Source organism: Heteronotia binoei, chromosome 8 (genome assembly GCF_032191835.1).
Source record: "Heteronotia binoei isolate CCM8104 ecotype False Entrance Well chromosome 8, APGP_CSIRO_Hbin_v1, whole genome shotgun sequence".
NCBI lineage: Eukaryota > Metazoa > Chordata > Lepidosauria > Squamata > Gekkonidae > Heteronotia > Heteronotia binoei.
Genome location: NC_083230.1, coordinates 108,743,433 through 108,761,610, shown reverse-complemented (window position 1 = coordinate 108,761,610; position 18,178 = coordinate 108,743,433). Strand labels below are relative to the sequence as shown.

The 18,178-nt window shown below is 46.2% G+C and overlaps 1 protein-coding gene across 1 annotated transcript; it reads right to left on the bottom strand.

Moving 5' to 3' along the window:
* Positions 1-432: 432 nt before the first annotated feature.
* Positions 433-12,375, bottom strand: RERGL (RERG like). The gene is made up of 5 exons (XM_060244603.1): positions 12,262-12,375; positions 8,246-8,302; positions 5,557-5,630; positions 1,669-1,817; positions 433-750 (listed from the first exon to the last, which is right to left on the bottom strand). The coding sequence occupies exons 1-5, from the start codon at positions 12,311-12,313 to the stop codon at positions 474-476; spliced, it is 609 nt and encodes a 202-aa protein (XP_060100586.1). The 5' UTR covers positions 12,314-12,375; the 3' UTR covers positions 433-473.
* Positions 12,376-18,178: the final 5,803 nt, after the last annotated feature.

Below are 18,178 nucleotides of genomic sequence, written 5' to 3'. Positions count from 1 at the left end.
CAGACACCCTGTGAGGTGGGTGGGGCTGGAGGGGGCTCTCACAGCAGCTGCCCTTTCAAGGACAACTCCTGCGAGCGCTATGGCTGACCCAAGACCATTCCAGAAGCTGCAAGTGGAAGAGTGGGGAATCAAACCCAGTTCTCCCAAATAAGAGTCCGCGCACTTAACTGGGTTCTCCCAGATAAGAGTCCACGCACTTAACCACTACACCAAACTGGGTCTCAGAACTTTTGAATTGCTGGACATCAACTCAAAGACATCCCTTTTTGGTGGTGCTGAGTCATACGTTTCCCTGAGAAGCCCTCAAGCAACGACAGGTCAAGTGATAAACACACATGTGTCAGCTGCTCCATATTCTCCCATGATTCCCCTTCAACTGGATTGAACCCAGTCTATTGGAAGGGTCAACGTACATTTTGAACTCTCTTTTACTGTGTGTCTTCTGCGCAGACTGGCCATCATGGAACTTCTGCTTAAACAGACTTCCTCCTCTTCCCAAACATGGTGTTGATCAATTTGGCCATGGACCCACTGGGCCGTCGCTTCTCCTTCGCTTTGGAGCTAGAGGTGGTGTTCTTCAACAGTTTGGTGAACATGGCCACCACCTCCTGACTGTGTTCCGCCGCTGACAGTTCGCAGAATTGGCATTTATAATCCAGGGCCAGTTTCTGCCCTTCCTCCCAACCAACTTCTCTTATATGGCACAGGTCTTGCTTGTTGCCAACCAAAACTACGGTGGACTCTGAAGCTCTGAGGGAAGGGAAGAGGAAGGCGGGTGAAAACTTGGCACACAAACTGAGCCCTGCAGATACTATAAATCTATTTCAGGTTTGTCGTACTTGAACTGCCGTAGCTTCCTTTAAAGAAACCTGGGGACTGTAGTCTGCAGTAGAACAGCAAGATTAAAAGCCAGTACTGCCGAAAAAACCAGAAAGATTTCTAAGGTATAAGCTAATAAGAGTCAAAGCTACCTTTGTCATGAAGGCAGCTTTGACTTGTGGAAGCTTATATCCTAGAAAACTTGTTGGCCTTTCACAGGGATTTTTTCTTATAGCAGGAACTTCTTTGCATATTAGACCTGAGGTAGCCAATTCTCCAAGAGCTTACAGGGCTCTTAGCACAGGGCATACTGTAAGCTCTTGGAGGATTGGCTACAACAGGAGTGTGTGGTCTAATGTGGAAAGGAGTTCCTGCTACAAAAAAGCACCCTGATGCCACTGGACTTGAATCTGGGAATTGTAGCTTTAAAGATTGTTAAACTTCTCTGTTTACACCTCAGAGAACGACAGTCTACAGCGGAAAGGGCAATGGTTCTCAAGCCAACTTAGCTTCTTGCATGAGGATGTGGTTTCGAGCTCCCACATGTTAAAGTTTGTAACCAGGGGTGGAATTCTAGCAGGAGCTCCTTTGCATATTAGGCCACACACCTCTGTTGTAGCCAATCCGCCAAGAGCTTACGAAAAAGAGCCTTGCAAGCTCTTGGAGGATTGGCTACATCGCAGGGGTGTGTGGCCTAATATGCAAATGAGCTCCTGCTAGAATTCCACCCTGTTTGTAACCAAATAGGAATGGGAATTGCTCCTACAGGAAGCCGTAAGACAGCTGCCTCTCTCTGTCATCACTCATGTTCATCTCAGGCTTCAGGACCGCAATCCTTTGGCAACTTGCCTTTTGGAAGCACTCGCATGGCACTCTCGTATCCTGTACAGCAGGGCTTTTGCGAAAGCGAAGGAGGTTCTGTCGCTGATGTCGTACACAATGACAAACCCGTCAGCCCAATGGAGCTCATCTGTCAGGGACAATTTCCCGTGCCGAGGCTGGAAGAGAGCAGAATAACTTGAATGGGGCCATTGACATGAGAAGGTAAACCTGATGGATCAAACCCATGCAAATGTGTACAGAGCTCTGCTTTTTGGATTCTGAGTGAAACAATCAAGCATCAAAATACTTCCCTGCCACCTTTCTTTTCTCATAGCTAGCCCCAGACAGTTTGCATCCATGAGATTTTGTTTTTAAGGTAGCTCAGATTCCCAAGGCGTAGAATATATTCCACCTGATGGTTCTGCAGAATTGCATTGTATGGACTGCTCTGTGCTTAATCCCAATTGATAGGTGGGGACCCAGTCTGTGGTTTCTCAGTAGAAAGGGAAATCACTTTGCACATGTTTGTGGGCATTGCTTTTTTTCTAGGGCTGCCAGGTGTAATTCAAGAAATATCTGGGGACTTGGGGGTGGAGCCAGGAGCAAGGTTGTGGCAAGCTCCAAAGGGAGTTCCGGCCATCACATTTAAAGGGGCCACACTCCTTTTAAATGCCTTCCCTCCATTGGAAATAATGAAAGATAGGGGCACCTTCTTTGGGGGCTCATAGAATTGGACCCCCTAGTCCAATCCTTTTGAAACTTGAAAGGTGTTTTGAAAAGAGGCATCGGATGCTATGCTGAAAATTTGGTGCCTCTACCTTAAAAAAAAAACAGCCCCTCTCAGAGCCCCAGATACCTGTGGATATATTTTCCATTATACCTTATGGGAATTGGTCTCCATAGGGAATAACGGAGTGCCCAACAGCAATTTCCCCCCACCCAGCTTTCTGATGACCCTGAAGCAGGGGGAGGGCCTCCAACCCAGGGGATCCCCTGCCCCCACCTGGGGATTGGCAAGGCAACCCAATTTTTTTCCCCCCACTTCAGCCCTGCACACTCTTCAGTTGCTTAAAATCCATGTCAATCAGTGGGATTCCAGCAGCTTATCTGAGTTCGGGCTTTCAGATTTCATTATTTCAGAAGCTCTCAAGTTCTGCCCTGATGTTGCCAACAAGTTCCTTGACTAATTCCTTAGCTCAGGCGAGCCTTGCAAATAACCAGCCTCATAAGATCTCTTTGCATATAATATTTGTCTTTATAGCAAACACGTCTGTGCCTTTCTATAAAACGCCCAAGATGAACAGCTTTTGCCAATAATTTTTTTTATTATTATTGTTGCTATTACTAAAACTTGCAGACAGCCTTTGTTTCATTGACGGCAGCGAAGCCACAGCAGCTGAACACAGGCTCGGGGTCTGATTTTGAACTTTGTACTGATTTTGCCAGAGGTCTGGTGCAACAGAGATAACGTTAAGCACTACCGAAGTCTGTGGGACCTGCAGTGAGATCCCAAGCAGATCTGCACACTTCAAAAATCAATAGTCCTAGAAAGGTCTAACTCTCCTAAGGACAGCACTGGCGTGCACTCTATTGCATTCATAAGAACATAAGAGAAGCCATGTTGGATCAGGCCAATGGCACATCCAGTCCAACACTCTGTGTCACACAGTGGCCAAAACAACCAGGCACCATCAGGAGGCCCACCAGTGGGGCCATAAGAACATAAGAGAAGCCATGTTGGATCAGGCCAATGACACATCCAATCCAACAGTCTGTGTCACACAGTGGCCAAAAAATATAGGTGCCATCAGGAGGCCCACAAGTGGGACCAAAAGAGAAGCCATGTTAGATCAGGCCAATGCCCCATCCAGTCCAACACTCTGTGTCACACAGTGGCCAAAAAACTCAGGTGCCATCAGGAGGTCCACCAGTGGGGCCAGGATACTAGAAGCCCTCCCACTGTTGCCCTCCCTCCCAACTTCTCAACTTCCTAACTTCTCAGTCTTAAATAATATGACTTGGATACCAATGGATATGTGGTCAGTTCCGGTAGCCAGTTCTGGGTTGGGAAATACCTGGAGATTTTTTTTTTTGGGGGGGGGGGGTGGAACCTGGGGAGGGTGGGGTTTGGGAAGGGGAGGGATCTCAGTAGAGTTTAATGCCATAGAGTTCACCTTCCAAAGCAACCATTGTCTCTATGGGAAACAATAGACCAATATTTCTGAAATGAAAAATAACTCTCCAAAGGTTAAATCATATGCGCTAGAAGGCTTGGACTGGCTTGGGCTTGAGAATGGGGACTGTTTCTACATAAAGATGATTCTCTCCTTGCTGCTGTCAATGGAGAAGCATTTGCAGTGTCAACAGAGCATCCACATAGAGGTTTCCCTTCCTGTTTCCTTGCCTCACTCATCTGTGGCTGCCATTTCCCCACTGCTGCCAAAGGGCTTTTTCTGGCTTTAAAAAAAAAATCAGGAATAATTATAACTTTATAATAATCTGTTGGAATAATGCACTAGTTCCCAGATTTCTTTAAAAAACACTAGATCGCTAGTTCTTTTGGTTGTGAAATTAAAAGGATAAATGTGCAGTCCGTACCTTTCCCTTTATATCACCAGCAAGAAAAGAGCTGGAGTTCTTTTTTTTTAAATCTCGGAATTAGCGTGTCATTGTACTAGACTATTATAACATTATAACACTGTAGATATATTTCTATTACCATTTTTGAAGCCCCAAACTCCAACGGTGCGAGAAGGGCAACATTGTAGGAATCGAGGCAAGGCAAACTGCACCAAAGCAAGAGGAATGTGGGAAAAATGTGCATTTTCCCTTCCACGAGGCACCCATAGACAGTTTGGCTATATTCTTTCCAGAAAGACTGTATCTAGCCTTCCCAACCCTCCCGTTCTGGCAGGAGTCCCCTGGGTTTGCAGCCTCATCTCCCGGTCTTCAAGAAGTGAGAAGCGGGGGGTGGGGGTGGAGGGGGGGGAGAACATACCTGTAGGCTTCATTATAGAGCTCCTGAGCCGTTTGTAAAATGTCTGCCGCTTTAAGGCTGGGCCGGGAGCAGGAAGGGCTTGGGAGAACAGCCCCGCCCTTTCTTTTGCTTTCACTTTCACAGCAAGAGTTCTCCGGAAGAAGATCTGGTAAGTGTGTGTGTGTGTGTGTGAGGGAGGGGGCAGGGGATTTCCTGGTTTGGAGGCCCTCCCCCCTTTTAGAAAGCGTGCGGGGGGGGGGAGGGAAATGTCTACTGGGCATTCTATTATTCCCTATGGAGAACGATTCCCATAGGGAATAATAGGGAATTCATCCGTTGGTATTGGGGGCTCTGGGGGGGCTATTTTTTTGAGGTAGAGGCACCAAATTTTTAGTATAACATCTAGTGCCTCTCCCCAAAATACCCCCCAAGTTTCAAAACGATTGGACCAGAGGGTCCAATTCTATGAGCCCCAAAAGATGGTGCCCCTATACTTCATTATTTCCTATGGAAGAAAGGAATTTTAAAAGGTGTGCTGTCCCTTTAAATGTGATGGCCAGAACTCCCTTGGAGTTCAATTATGCTTGTCACATCCTTGTTCTTGGCTCCACCCCCAATGTCTCCTGGCTCCACCCCCAAAGTCTCCTGGCTCCACCCCCAAAGTCCCCAGATTTTTCTTTAATTGGACTTGGCAACCCTAACTGTATCAAATTAGGTTTGGGAAAGATCACAGCAAAGTGTGTGGGGAGAGCATGGAAACAGAACGGGCAGAAGCTGATGTCACACAGCTGCTTCTGAAAACAGCAAGGATTTTGCAGGGTGGAACTTTGCTTAGGCCTGCACTGTAAGCCTCGTTTTCTTTATTTTCCCACCATGCAAAGACCTTTAGGACTGGCTGCACTTAAATTGGAGTCTGCTTTAAAAAAAAAAAAACTTACTTGTGAACAGGGGTCATATATTTCCAGGTTAATTTGTTTCCCATCCAGGCACATATGTTTGGTATAGATGCATTCTGTAAGACGACAGAGGAAGAAATATGATCATGGTGACTCACATGCATGCTTACGCAGAGACGCTATAAGACCAAGATCACTAACACCAGGGCTTGGCCCTGCCACTAAGCAAAGTAGGTGATTGCCTAGGGTGCTGACATTCTGGGGACACCAAATTGGGCACCCCCCCCAGGTGGCTTGATGATGTTATCAGTGTGTGGGGGGGGGCACCAGAAGTTAGCCTTGCCTAGGGTTTCAGGCAGTCTAGGGCCAGCCCTGACTGCCACATAATCTGGCTGACTTCAGGGTAGGGTTGCCAAGTCCAAGTCAAGAAATATCTGGGGACTTTGGGGGTGGAGCCAAGATCATTAGGGGTGGAGCCAAGATCAAGGCTGTGACAAGCATAATTGAACTCCAAAGGGAGTTCTGGCCATCACATTTAAAGGGATGGCACACCTTTTCAATTCCTTCCTTCCATAGGAAATAATGAAAGATAGGGGCACCTTCATTTGGGGCTCATAGAATTGGACCCCCTGGTCCAATCTTTTTGAAACTTGGGGGGTAATTTGGGGAAAGGCACTAGATGCTGTACTGAAAATTTGGTGCCTCAAAAGTACAGAAAGAAGACACGAGGGGAGGAGGGAGAGACTGTTCCTTTCCTTTCTAATACTTCCAGAGGACTTAGAGGTAGTATCAGGACTTTTTTTGTAGCAGGAACTCCTTTGCATATTAGGTTACACCCCCCTGATGTAGCCAATCTTCCTGGCGCTTACAGTAGGCCCTGTAAAAAGAGCCCTGTAAGCTTTTGGAGGATTGGCTACATCAGGGTGTGTGTGGCCTAATATGCAAAGGAGTTCCTGCTACAAAAAAAGTCCTGATACTACCTCTAAGTCCTCTGGAAGTATTAGAAAGGAAAGGAACAGTCTCTCCCTCCTCCCCTCGTGTCTTCTTTCTGTACTTTTGAGATCCACTTATGTGTTCATCCCAATTCACGATCACATCCTTTTAAAAATTTTCCACATACTTGAGCACCCATATATGTGGTCATATCAGGGGTGGAATTCTAGCAGCAGCTCCTTTGCATATTTGGCCACACACCCCTGATGTAGCCAAACCCCTGAGAGCTTACAAAAAAGAGCCTTGTAAACTCTTGGAGGATTGGCTACATCAGGGGGTTGTGCCCTAATATGCAAAGGAGCTCCTGCTAGAATTCCACCCCTGGCTCATATATATATATATGGGCTGACTTTTAGGTCAGCTCCCACATTCCTTTAATGTTCTAAAAGGTCGTCACAAGATTATCCACTTAATGTGGGGAAAAAATGTTTGCTCACATATCCCAAGAGGATTAGTGAACAGAGACTGAAAACTCTTCTCTCCTGAGATCTACAAAGACTGAAGTGCCCAAACAGTGGCCTCATCCAGATACCCCTTTGTGGGCCAGCCTGATAGCTATAGTTGTGCAGAAGCAGCAGCAATGTATGAACTGAGGCAACCATGCTTCATGACAGAGGTCCACAAAAGTTGCAGTGGTGGTAGAAGCAGGGCTGGTGTGTGGGAGTAGGCAAAGTAGGCACTCACCTGGGGCACCACCTGGGTCCTGACCACTGGGTCCTGACCACTGTCGCCTTGTCATCTCCCACCACCGAGCTTCCCTCAACAAAGCCAAGCCACCTCTCTCTCCCCGATGTGTGACTTGGCCTCCCACTTCATCCTGTCCTGCCACCCTCCTTCCTGGCGTGGCCGGCAAGCACTTGTTCTCACTATTTTTTATAACTTCTCACATTTTTGGGGGAGAAATTAAAATTAAAAATTAGCAAATTAAAAATTTGAGAGGATTCAAGTTTGGCACTCTTCGTTTTCCCTATTTATTTATTTTTTAATAATGAGGGGGCACTAGTGGGTGACACGCCTAGGGTACCAGAAAGCCTAGCATCGGCCCTGGGTAGAAACGCCTGTCACGTCACAGCCAACTTATGTCAACCATGTAGACCAGGGGTGGCCAATGGTAGCTCTCCAGATGTTCTTTGCCTACAACTCCCAGCAGCCCCAGCCATCAGCCATGCTGGTTGGGGCTGATGGGAGTTGTAGGCAAAAAAACATCTGGAGAGCTACCATTGGCCACCCCTGCTGTAGATTTTCAAGGCAAGGGGGTCTGCCATCCCATTCCTTTGATTTCCTTGGGGGTCTCCCATCCAAATACTAACCAGAGCTGATTCTGCTTAGCTTCCAAGATCTGTAGAGATGAGGCTAACCTGGGCCACCCCCAGGTCAGGGCCCACAAAAGGGTAGGAGCTGAACAAATGTGTCCTGCGCAAAGAATATGGAGCTGTCTTCTACAAAGTTAGGCCATTGGTCCATCTAGCTAGGTGTTGTCTACTCCGAGCAGCAGCAGCTCTCTGGGGTCCTTTTTACCAGTGATTGAATTTAGAACCTTCTGAATGCAAGGCATGTGTTGTACCACTGAGCCACAGACCTTCACAATCTGCTACTGGTAGCGTGTGGCTCATACATGACTTCTTCTTGATTACCATGCAGATAGTTGTTCCCTAACAGAGTCGTCATCATCACTGGTATGGGCTTAATTGAACTAATATGCGGCATTCCCAGAATACAACCTTCCTGGAGGACTTACCAGAGTCTGAGGCATATTCTCCAATAAAACGTCTGGTGAGAAAGCGCACTGTAAGGGCTGCAACAACAGAACAAAGTCCAATATGAGAAATTGCCTGCTAGTGGGCCTTCGATGTTGAGTCAACTGTTTGTGCCTAGCTTCTCAAGTTATCTGCCTAACGGAGGGTACAGCTTGGACAAGGGCTTTTTTTGTAGCAGGAACTCCTTTGCATATTAAGCTACACCCCCGCTGATGTCGCCAATCCTCCATGAGCTTACAGGGCTCTTAGTACAGGGTCTACTGTAAGCTCCAGGAGGAATGGCTACATCAGGGGAGTGTGGCCTAATATGCAAAGGAGGTCCAGCTAGAATTCCTTACAGGGCTCTTCGTACAGGGCCTACTGTGAGCTCCAGGAGGATTGGCTACATCAGGGGGTGTGGCCTAATACGCAAAGGAGGTCCTGCTAGAATTCCTTACAGGGCTCTTCGTACAGAGCCTACTGTAAGCTCCAGGAGGATTGGCTACATCAGGGGGTGTGGCCTAATAGGCAAAGGAGTTCCTGCTAGAATTCCTTACAGGGCTCTTCGTACAGGGCCTACTGTGAGCTCCAGGAGGATTGGCTACATCAGGGGAGTGTGGCCTAATATGCAAAGGAGTTCCTGCTACAAAAAAAGCCCTGGCTTGGACAATCCTACAATACATACTGGAGTTCTAGGATAAAACCAAAGCTAGAGTATTGTCACCTAGGGACAAAATAATGACTATGTCACTAAACTGCCTTACAGTGAGTCATCCCATCTGTCTATCAAAGTCAGTATTGTCTACTCTGACTGGCAGTGGCTCTCCAGGGTCTCAGGCAGAGGTCTTTCACATCACCTGCTACCTTTTAAACTGGAAATGCCAGGGTTTGGACCTGGCACCTACAGAGTGCAAAGTATATGCTCTACTACTGAGCCATGGCCCTTCCACAAATGGCTATGTAAGATGTTTTTGCACATGATTTTCAGAAAAAAAGTTAGCTCTAGAATCTAGATTGCATTTTCTTTTCCACACCATCCAGGACTACTCCCCAAACCACTGGAAGTTATGTGGTGCAACTCGGAGGGCATCTGCTGCAACGCTATGATGCTCAGCTTTGGGGTTGGTGTATAGTACTGTGGAAATGCGGTGCTTCAGGGTGGCACAACAGCCCGCATGTCCACAGACTTGATGTCCAGCTCAATACAATAATGAGAACCAGGGGTGGAATTCTAGCAGGAACTTCTTTGCATTTTAGGCCACCCCCCGCCCCGATGTAGCCAATCCTCTTTTTTGTAAGCTCTTGGAGGACTGGCTACATCAGGGGTGTGTGACCTAATATGCAAAGGAGCTCCTGCTAGAATTCCACCCCTAATGAGAACCATCAGTGGATGTACTGAACCCACTCTGACGACCTATCAACTAACCAAATTGTGCCACATGGCTCCCCTGTATCTGCAAAGGCAAGATGTTCTTCTTCGTGAATATGGAAAGATCGCTGAAAACAGAGAGTTGCCTATCCACAAAGACATGGCTGATACGGGTCTATCCAGACTAAGATTCTGACACACAGAAATCAGATCTGCACAAATCCTGCAATCACAAAATTTCCATGTACGCAATGAATTGCCGTAGACATGGATGCAATAAGTTCCATGTGATGTCCATAACCTGATAAACACCAACAAGAAGCCTGCAGGATTTGACTTGCCACGAAAATATGGGAAATGGCTAATATAATAAAAGCAGACTTTGGCAGCCGTGCAGACCTGTTGTTTAAATGGGGCAAAATTCCAGGACCCAAATGCGATTGTGGTGCAGCCTGCCAAACTATTTTCCATCTGTCAGGAATGTGAGTGTCGTGCTTTCTGGGGAGATGTAATGGAGCACTTTGAACTCTCCTCAGCTGCAATTGCAATTGGAGTGTGTTTGTGTGTGTGTGTGTATTTTGGCCACTGTGTGATACAAAGTGTTGGACTGGATGGGCCATTGGCCTGATCCAACATGGCTTCTCTTATGTTCTTATGCATGGATTGAAAAATTAGTATTTAAGGGGATTATCCAATTGGTCTGCATACACAGACTAACTTGCTATTGTATTTTATATTATTATATACTTCCTATGTGTCACTCTGCCATACAATAAATAAATAAATAAAAAATAACTGGAGTATGTTTTGAGCTCTTTAGCACTGAAATTAATTTCAAAAAATAAATCTTTATTAATATTATTTCTGCCCATTCTTGAATTTCAAAAAAATCAAAGTTCTCTAATATTTCCAGTTCTGAGGGTTTTTTAAAAAAATATTGTTACTTCCTGCCGACTTTTCCTCCAATTGTGAATTGCCCTCACGACATGAACAGATCTGAAGCCACATGCAAGAAGTTCAAATTTCCACTTAGCATTTCAGCATTCAAATATAACTTCTAAAATTGCTTGCTGTTTTCAGATTTCAAATCTAACAGTGAACGCTAAATTTCAAATCTAAATTTCTTGGTAAACATGTAAAAAACATTGAATTTTGAGATTTTTCCCCAATTCAGAACTCATTCCAGCTCTTATTCTAACCCATTTTTCACTCACTCTCTCTCTCCCATGTACCATCCTTTCAGATTAGTTGTCCCCTTGTTTGCTCTGTTCCTCTTCTTTTAATGATAGGACGACAAGTAGAATTTGAAATAGGAAACACTAAACTTTTCTAGTCATGGAAATGGTGGGGAAATGGAGGGGAAGGAGCTTACAGTGTTCCCTCTAAGCTAAGTTAGTCTGAGCTAGCTCACAGATTTTTAGCCTCCAGCTCACACATTTTTGCCTTAGCTCAGGAAGGATGACCCCAGAGCACACTAATTTATGCAGCAGCTCACAATTTTAATGACAGTGGCTCACAACTTTAATGCCAGCAGCTCACAAAGTAGAATTTTTGCTCACAAGACTCTGCAGCTTAGAGGGAACATTGCTTACTACCCAAAACTGTGTGTGGTGACTAAACTTGAAGCCCACTGAAAGGATGAATTGCAGCCAGCCTGTTAAAGTTTGGAGGGGGGCGTGACTCAGTAATAAAACATCTGGCAACAGAATATCCCTTGTTCAGTCTCTGAAATCTCCACTTAGAACGATGTGGAAGACTTCAGCTCTGAGACTCTGCAGAACACCCTCCTGAGAGTGGACAAGACTGACTTCAACAAACAAATTGTCTGACTCAGCGTAGTGCCTCTTCGTGTGAAACTGTTTCATGTTACAGTACTGCTGAGGGCAGGAGAAGAAGCAGTGTGCAAAGCTGGCAGTCCTAATTAGGCACAAAAAATGTTTCAATAAAAGGCCGTCTTCCTTTTTTAAAAAAAAGTCATAAACATATGAGGAAGATCTTTTAAAAATATCTATACACATAAGTATCAAGTGTCCATTTTGTAACATATATGAGAACCAGAGACATAAAATCACAGAGTTGGAAGGGACCTCCAGGGTCATCTAGTCCAACCCCATTCACAATGCAGGAAATTCACAAATACCTCCCACAGGCACACACACACATCCCCAGTGATCCCTGCTCCATGCCCGGAAGATAGTAAAAACTCCCCAGGATCCCTTGCCCAACTGGCCTGGAGAAAAATTCCAGACTAACCTCAAAGTGGCGATCAGCATTTCCTTGGGTGGGTAAGAAGGGGCCACAAGAACTAAGCACTGATGCAACCCTTCCTGCCCTCTCTCTCAAGATCTGCCCAAATTCACAGAATCAGCATTGCTGTCAGAGGGCTAACTAGCCTTTGTTTAAAAACCTCCCAGGAAGGAGAGCCCACCGCCTCCCCAGGAAGCTTGTTCCACTGAGGAACGGCTCTAATATATACCAACACACAAGAAGAGTCACCCGGAGTCCAGTAGCTACTGAAGGCTTTTCTTAAGTATTAAAATCAATTCTGCCTGCAAATCAACTCAATCTGGGCGGAAAGACAGAGGGGGCTCTTGCTTCCAGTCCTCACCAGCCTCTGCTAGCCAACTCCACCAAATTGGGGAATCTTACCAGATTTTCCCGTTCCTTCACTTCCCAGAACTGCAACTTTGAGCTCATTCATCCTTGAAGCTAGCAGGCGACCCCGGGAGAGTTTGCAGGTGACTCAAGGGATCCAAACTAAAAACTTTCAGGCAGGACTGCTTCAAACAGCGCCTGTTCTCTCTCTCTCTCTCTTCCCCAGAGAACAATCCTGAGCTGTGTTGACCACAAACTGCGCGTCTATATAGTTCCCTGGGTTGAGGACGTCAAGGGAGAGCAAGCTGGTAACATTCCATGGCAACGCAGTTCAAAAATCCGCCCACCCCTCTGAGCAGGGCGCTTTTTTTCCTTTCCCAGAGAAAGAAGCTAAAGAATCACTCCCTCCTGTGATCGTAGCTAGAAGGATGGATGTTAGTTTGTTCCTTTTCTTTTCCAACCCAGTCCATTGATTTCAAATTGCCCATGAGTTCAGAGGGGAATTCACTATAGGATCTCAATGTACTGGTCAATTTCTTTCTGGTCAGTTAGAGCTGGGACCTACCATTGAAAGAATGTGAAATTGACCTGGGTTTTGTGCAATTGACCTCCTGTGTTGGTTATCTGGCCTGCAGTGTGTTTTTCTGGGGTTTCCTGCACAAAAGGTCTCTGGTACCTCCCCGCCCCCCACCCCCATCCCAGCACAGAGACTTAAAATTGATGTCCTCTTTCGTGCTTATGCAGAACTACTTGAATTCCTATAAACAATGTTTTATTTTTTAAAAAAGAAAAAGTCGAGAGGTCAGAAGCTTTTTGGAAGCTAAATCTTCTGATTTAGAAGCCCTGGCAACTAAAATCAAGTATTTAAAGGCAGAAGTGAGCATTCAGGCAATTTTTATCTTTAGATGCAACATTCCACAGCTATTCACTAGCGCTGAAAAGAGATTCTCTGTGCTTTATTGTTGTTGTTTTTAAAAAAGTGCTCATGCTCATATATAAGATTGCACCAGTTCTTCCCCCTCAGGACATGGGAGAGCTCTCTCTAAAAAAAGGTGCTGGTACTCATGAAGTCTGCTGGGTGACCTTGGGCCAGCCACAGTCCTCTCAGAACTCTCTCAGCCCCACCTACCTCACAGGGTGCCTGTTGTGGGGAGAGGAAGGGAAAAGTAATTGTAAGCCACTTTGAGTTTCCTCAAGGTAGAGAAAGCTGGGGTATAAAAACCTACTCTTCTTCATCTTCCTCCTCCACATGAAGCCTGCTGGGTGACCTTGGGCCAGTCCCGGTTCTCTCAGAACTCTCTCAGCCCCACTGACCTCATGAGGTGCCTGTTGTGGGGAGAGAAAGGAAAGGTAATGGTAAGCTGCTTTGACTCTTTTTAGGGTAGAGAAAAGCGGGGTGTAAAGCCTTTCTCCTCCTCCTCAAATTTGATATATCAGCTCTCTACAATCTCTCATACGATATTCTTGTAGCAGGGACCATATGAATTCTTTGCGTGAATTCTTTAACATGAAACAGTTAACATGAAGAGGCACTACAATGAGTCAGACAATTTGTTGAAGTTGGTCTTGTCTGCTCTGACAGGCGGGTGTTCAGCAGAGTCTCAGAGTTCAAGTCTTCCACATCATTTTAAGTGGAGATTCCAGAGACTGAACAGGGGATATCTCCCAAGCAGAGTTACACCTTTCCAGGGGTGGAATTCTAGCAGGAGCTCCTTTGTATATTAGGCCACACACCCTTGATGTAGCCAATCCTCCAAGAGCTCACAAGGCTCTTTTTTGTGAACTCTTGGAGGATTGGCTATATCAGGGGTTTGTGGTCTAATATGCAAAGGAGCTCCTGCTAGAATTCCACCCCTGCATCTTTCTAAATCTACTAAGGGACTTAGCTGAAGGGTTCTATTTTGCCCAGGACTACACTGCAAAATGTGTAAGCCACTTTGAGCTTCCTCAAGGTAGAGAAAGCAGGGGTTCAAAAACCTGCTCTTCTTCATCTTCCTCCTCCGCATGAAGCCTGCTTGACAAACCCCTGCCGCGAGGGAGTTCCACAAACAGGGTGCTACCACAGAAGTGGCTATCTCTCTGGCATCCCATGCATCCTCTGCATCTCGGGGCACACACAGAAGACCCGGCTTGGCAGATCTGAATTGTTAGGCGAGGACACATGGGAAAAGATGTCACGATGGCCAACAACAGATGGCTGGCTTGGGGCAGCATGAAGCTGCCCAAAGAGAGCCAGCCAGAAACAGAGCAGCCAGAAGCCTCTAGATAATGCAATAGCACAGGTACTGGTGTATTAAGCACAATATATTCTTCGAAACCTCACCGGTTGAATTATCACTCTCACACAAAAAGTGTGTAAACAAACATTTAGTGCACAGTTTATAGTAAATCCATACAGCAAAATAATAGAATGAACGCCCACAGGATGTTCCCCAAACCTCTAGATGGCATGCAGCCCACTCCCAAAACAGGGCACCATAGGACCTTCTGGAGCACTTGTGCACCTCCTGGTCGCTCCCCAGGCACTTCCCAGACATCCAGATGGCCCAGAAGCACCTCGAAGCCACCTCAGACATTAGGCAGCACTTTGTAAGTGGTGCCTTTCCACGGCGGCTTCGATCCAGCTCCACGAAGAAGAAGAATTGCAGATTTATACCTCACCCTTCTCTCTGAATCAGAAACTCAGAGCGGCTTATAATCTCCCATATCTTCTCCTCCCCCACAACGGACACCCTGCGGTCAGGATGGGGATGGGAAACAGATGTGCGCGTGTGGATACACTTTTTTGGTCTGCCTGCCTCCTGTCCCTGGGGTGGCTTAAACCGCCAGTCTGTTAAACCGCCAACATGTACTTTTCAGTCAAGAGAAAAGATGACAAGGGAGAGGCCATGACAGAGGTTTATCAAATTGGTGTGGTTAGAGTAGTTTCTCAGTGGAACAGGCTTCCTTGGGAGATGGTGGGCTCTCCTTCCTTGGAGGTTTTTAAACGGAGGCTAGATGGCCATCTGACAGCAATGAAGATCCTGTGCATTAGGTAGATCATGGGAAGGAGGGCAGGAAGGGTTGCATCAGGGCTTCGTTCTCGTGGCCCTTTCTTACATGTCCAGGGAAATGCTGATTGCCACTTTGGGGTCAGGTAGCAATTTTTCTCCAGCCCAGCTTGGCCAGGGATCCTGGAAGGTTTTTGCCATTTTATGGGCATGGAGCAAGGGTAACAGAAGAAGATATTGGATTTATATCCCGCCCTACACTCCGAAGAGTCTCAGAGCAGCTCACAATCTCCTTTACCTTCCTCCCCCACAACAGACACCCTGTGAGGTAGATAAAGATACTGGATTTATATCCCACCCTCCACTCCGAAGAGTCTCAGAGTGGCTCACAATCTCCTTTACCTTCCTCCCCCACAACAGACACCCTGTGAGGTGGGTGGGGCTGGAGAGGGCTCTCACAGCAGCTGCCCTTTCAAGGACAATCTCTGCCAGAGTTTTGGCTGATCCAAGGCCATGCTAGCAGGTGCAAGTGGAGGAGTGGGGAATCAAACCCAGTTCTCCCAGATAAGAGTCCGCACACTTAACCACTATACCAAACTGGCTCTCCAGGGGATGAAGGGGAGATATTTGTGAATGTCCTGCATTGTGAAGGACTAGGTGAACCTGGAGATCCCTTCCAACACTATGAGTCTATGAAATTATGGATGGGTTCAAGAAAGTGGATATAGAGCACCTCTCTCTCTCTCTCTGCCCCCCCCCTCATAATAATATGCAATATGCTTAGCAGAGGAGCCATGGCTCAGTGGAAGATCATCCATTTGGCATACAGAACTTCCTGGGTTCAATACTCACCATCTCCAGGATCAGGCAATAGGTGTTATGAAAGACCTCCACCTGAAATTTCAGAGAGTAGCTGCCAGTTTGAGTAGACAATACAGAGCTTGATGGACCAATGGTCTGATTCAGTAGAAGGCAGCTTCATGTGCCCTGTGTCTTGGTCCCAGACTATAAGAACATAAGAGAAACCATGTTGGATCAGGCCAATGGGCCATCCAGTCCAACACTGTGTCACACAGTGGTCCAAACCCATGTCCCATCAGAAGGTCCACCAGCAGGGCCAGAACTATTTAGGGTTTTTCAGGTAATGACTGTACCTGGAGAAGATTTTGAGTCAACTCTTAGTGCTGCTGCAAGTTGCAGCAGGAAACAGTTACAAGGCTCAATCCACCCCGTCCTATATGTCCTGGGACCAGAAACCTGAGCAACACAACCAGCCCTAAAACAACATTTGAGTACAAAGTTCCTATTCAGGAACTATGTTGTAGAGTAAATGGGGATACTGTGCGCATATTGTTGCCCCAGGTCTTATTTTTAGCATTGGAATGCCGACTCCCTTTTCTTTTTTTAGGTCTTCTGTTGATACATACTGCACACAAACAAAATATCACTAACTGGGGGCAGTGCCTGGAAAAACTGCCTTTTTGCCCTCTGCTTTAGAAAAGCAAAATATTGTGAATTCTCACCGCAAAGGAAGCATTTAATAAACTCAAAAAGGAAAAGGTGGCTGAAAGAACGAGGAATTTTTTTTTTTTTTTGTCCTATGGGCAGTTTCAACTGTGTGTTTAAAGAACACATATAAAGTTTCCTTTTAAGGTTTTTCTCAGGTAATTAGCTTTAGAAACACACTGCATCCTGGAGGAAAGACAGTGAAAGAATAGGGCTGGATTAAAAATTAGGCCAAGTAGGCGCTGGCCCATGGGCCTCCATGCATTTAGGGGCCCTGGGCCAGCTCCCCCCTCGGTTTCCCCTCTGCTTGCAGCCCTCCCAGCCTGCACGTGCAGTCAGCAACTGAGCTGCTCTTCGCCCAACTTTGCTGCTGCTGGTGTTGTTGCCAAGTTTGCCTCTCTTTGCCTCTCCCCCACAGTTTTGTCAAGGGGGCTTTTGAGAAGGTGCCTGTAGCGGGGACTGTGGGTGGAGGGGCGGGTGCTCTGACTCTGAGATAATTTGCAAGATTTTGACTGTCTAGAGACCTCCAAGGGGTTTAATCCGGCACTGTGAAAGAACTATGGCAAGTTAAATTGAAAATGCAGTCCCCCCATTAATTGATCAGGGGCATACAAAGGTGTAAGAGCCCTGTGGTGCAGAGTGGTAAAGCTGCAATACTGCAGTCAAACTCTCTGCTCATGACCTGAGTTCAATCCCAGTGGAAGCTTGGTTCAGGTAGCCGGCTCAAGGTTGACTCAGGCTTCCATCCTTCCAAGGTCGGTAAAATGAGTACCCAGCTTGCTGGGGGGGGGGGGGGAAGCATAGATGACTGGGGAAGGCATTGGCAAACCACCCCATAAAAAGTCTGCAGTGAAAACATCATGATGCGATGTCACCCGAGTCGGAAACGACTGGTGCTTGCACAGGGGAATACCTTTACCTTTATACAAAGGTGTAGGTCCACTACATAATGGATAAAATTGCAACTGGTTATAACACAATTCGATCCTGATTGCAGTTATTGTAAGTTTGATTGGATGGCCTGAGCTATCACTCTGTATTTTGTAATGGATAAAATAGTTTCTTTTTTTATCATATTACTTGAAACTGATGTTTTTGTGACCGTATGTAACTCTCTTTCCTCCATTCTAGGTATTTGTTTGTTATTACTGTGGAAAATATATTTTTAAATGCAGTCCCTAGCCAAATAAATGTTACCCTGTAAATCAGGACTAGGAAGACCTTGGATCCAAACCAATCCTCACTGTTCCCACAAATTGAGTTAGTGTATGAGCTAGCTCACAGTTTTTTAAGCTTCTGGCTCACACATTTTTGTCTTAGCTCATGAGAAATGGCCCCAGAGCAAACTAATGTATGCAGGAGCTCACAACTTTAATGCCAGCAGCTCACAAAGTGGAATTTCTGCTCCTGAGACTTCACAGCTTAGAGGGAGCGTTGGCTCCTGTCTAACTTGTGTGTTAAAAACTGAACATGGG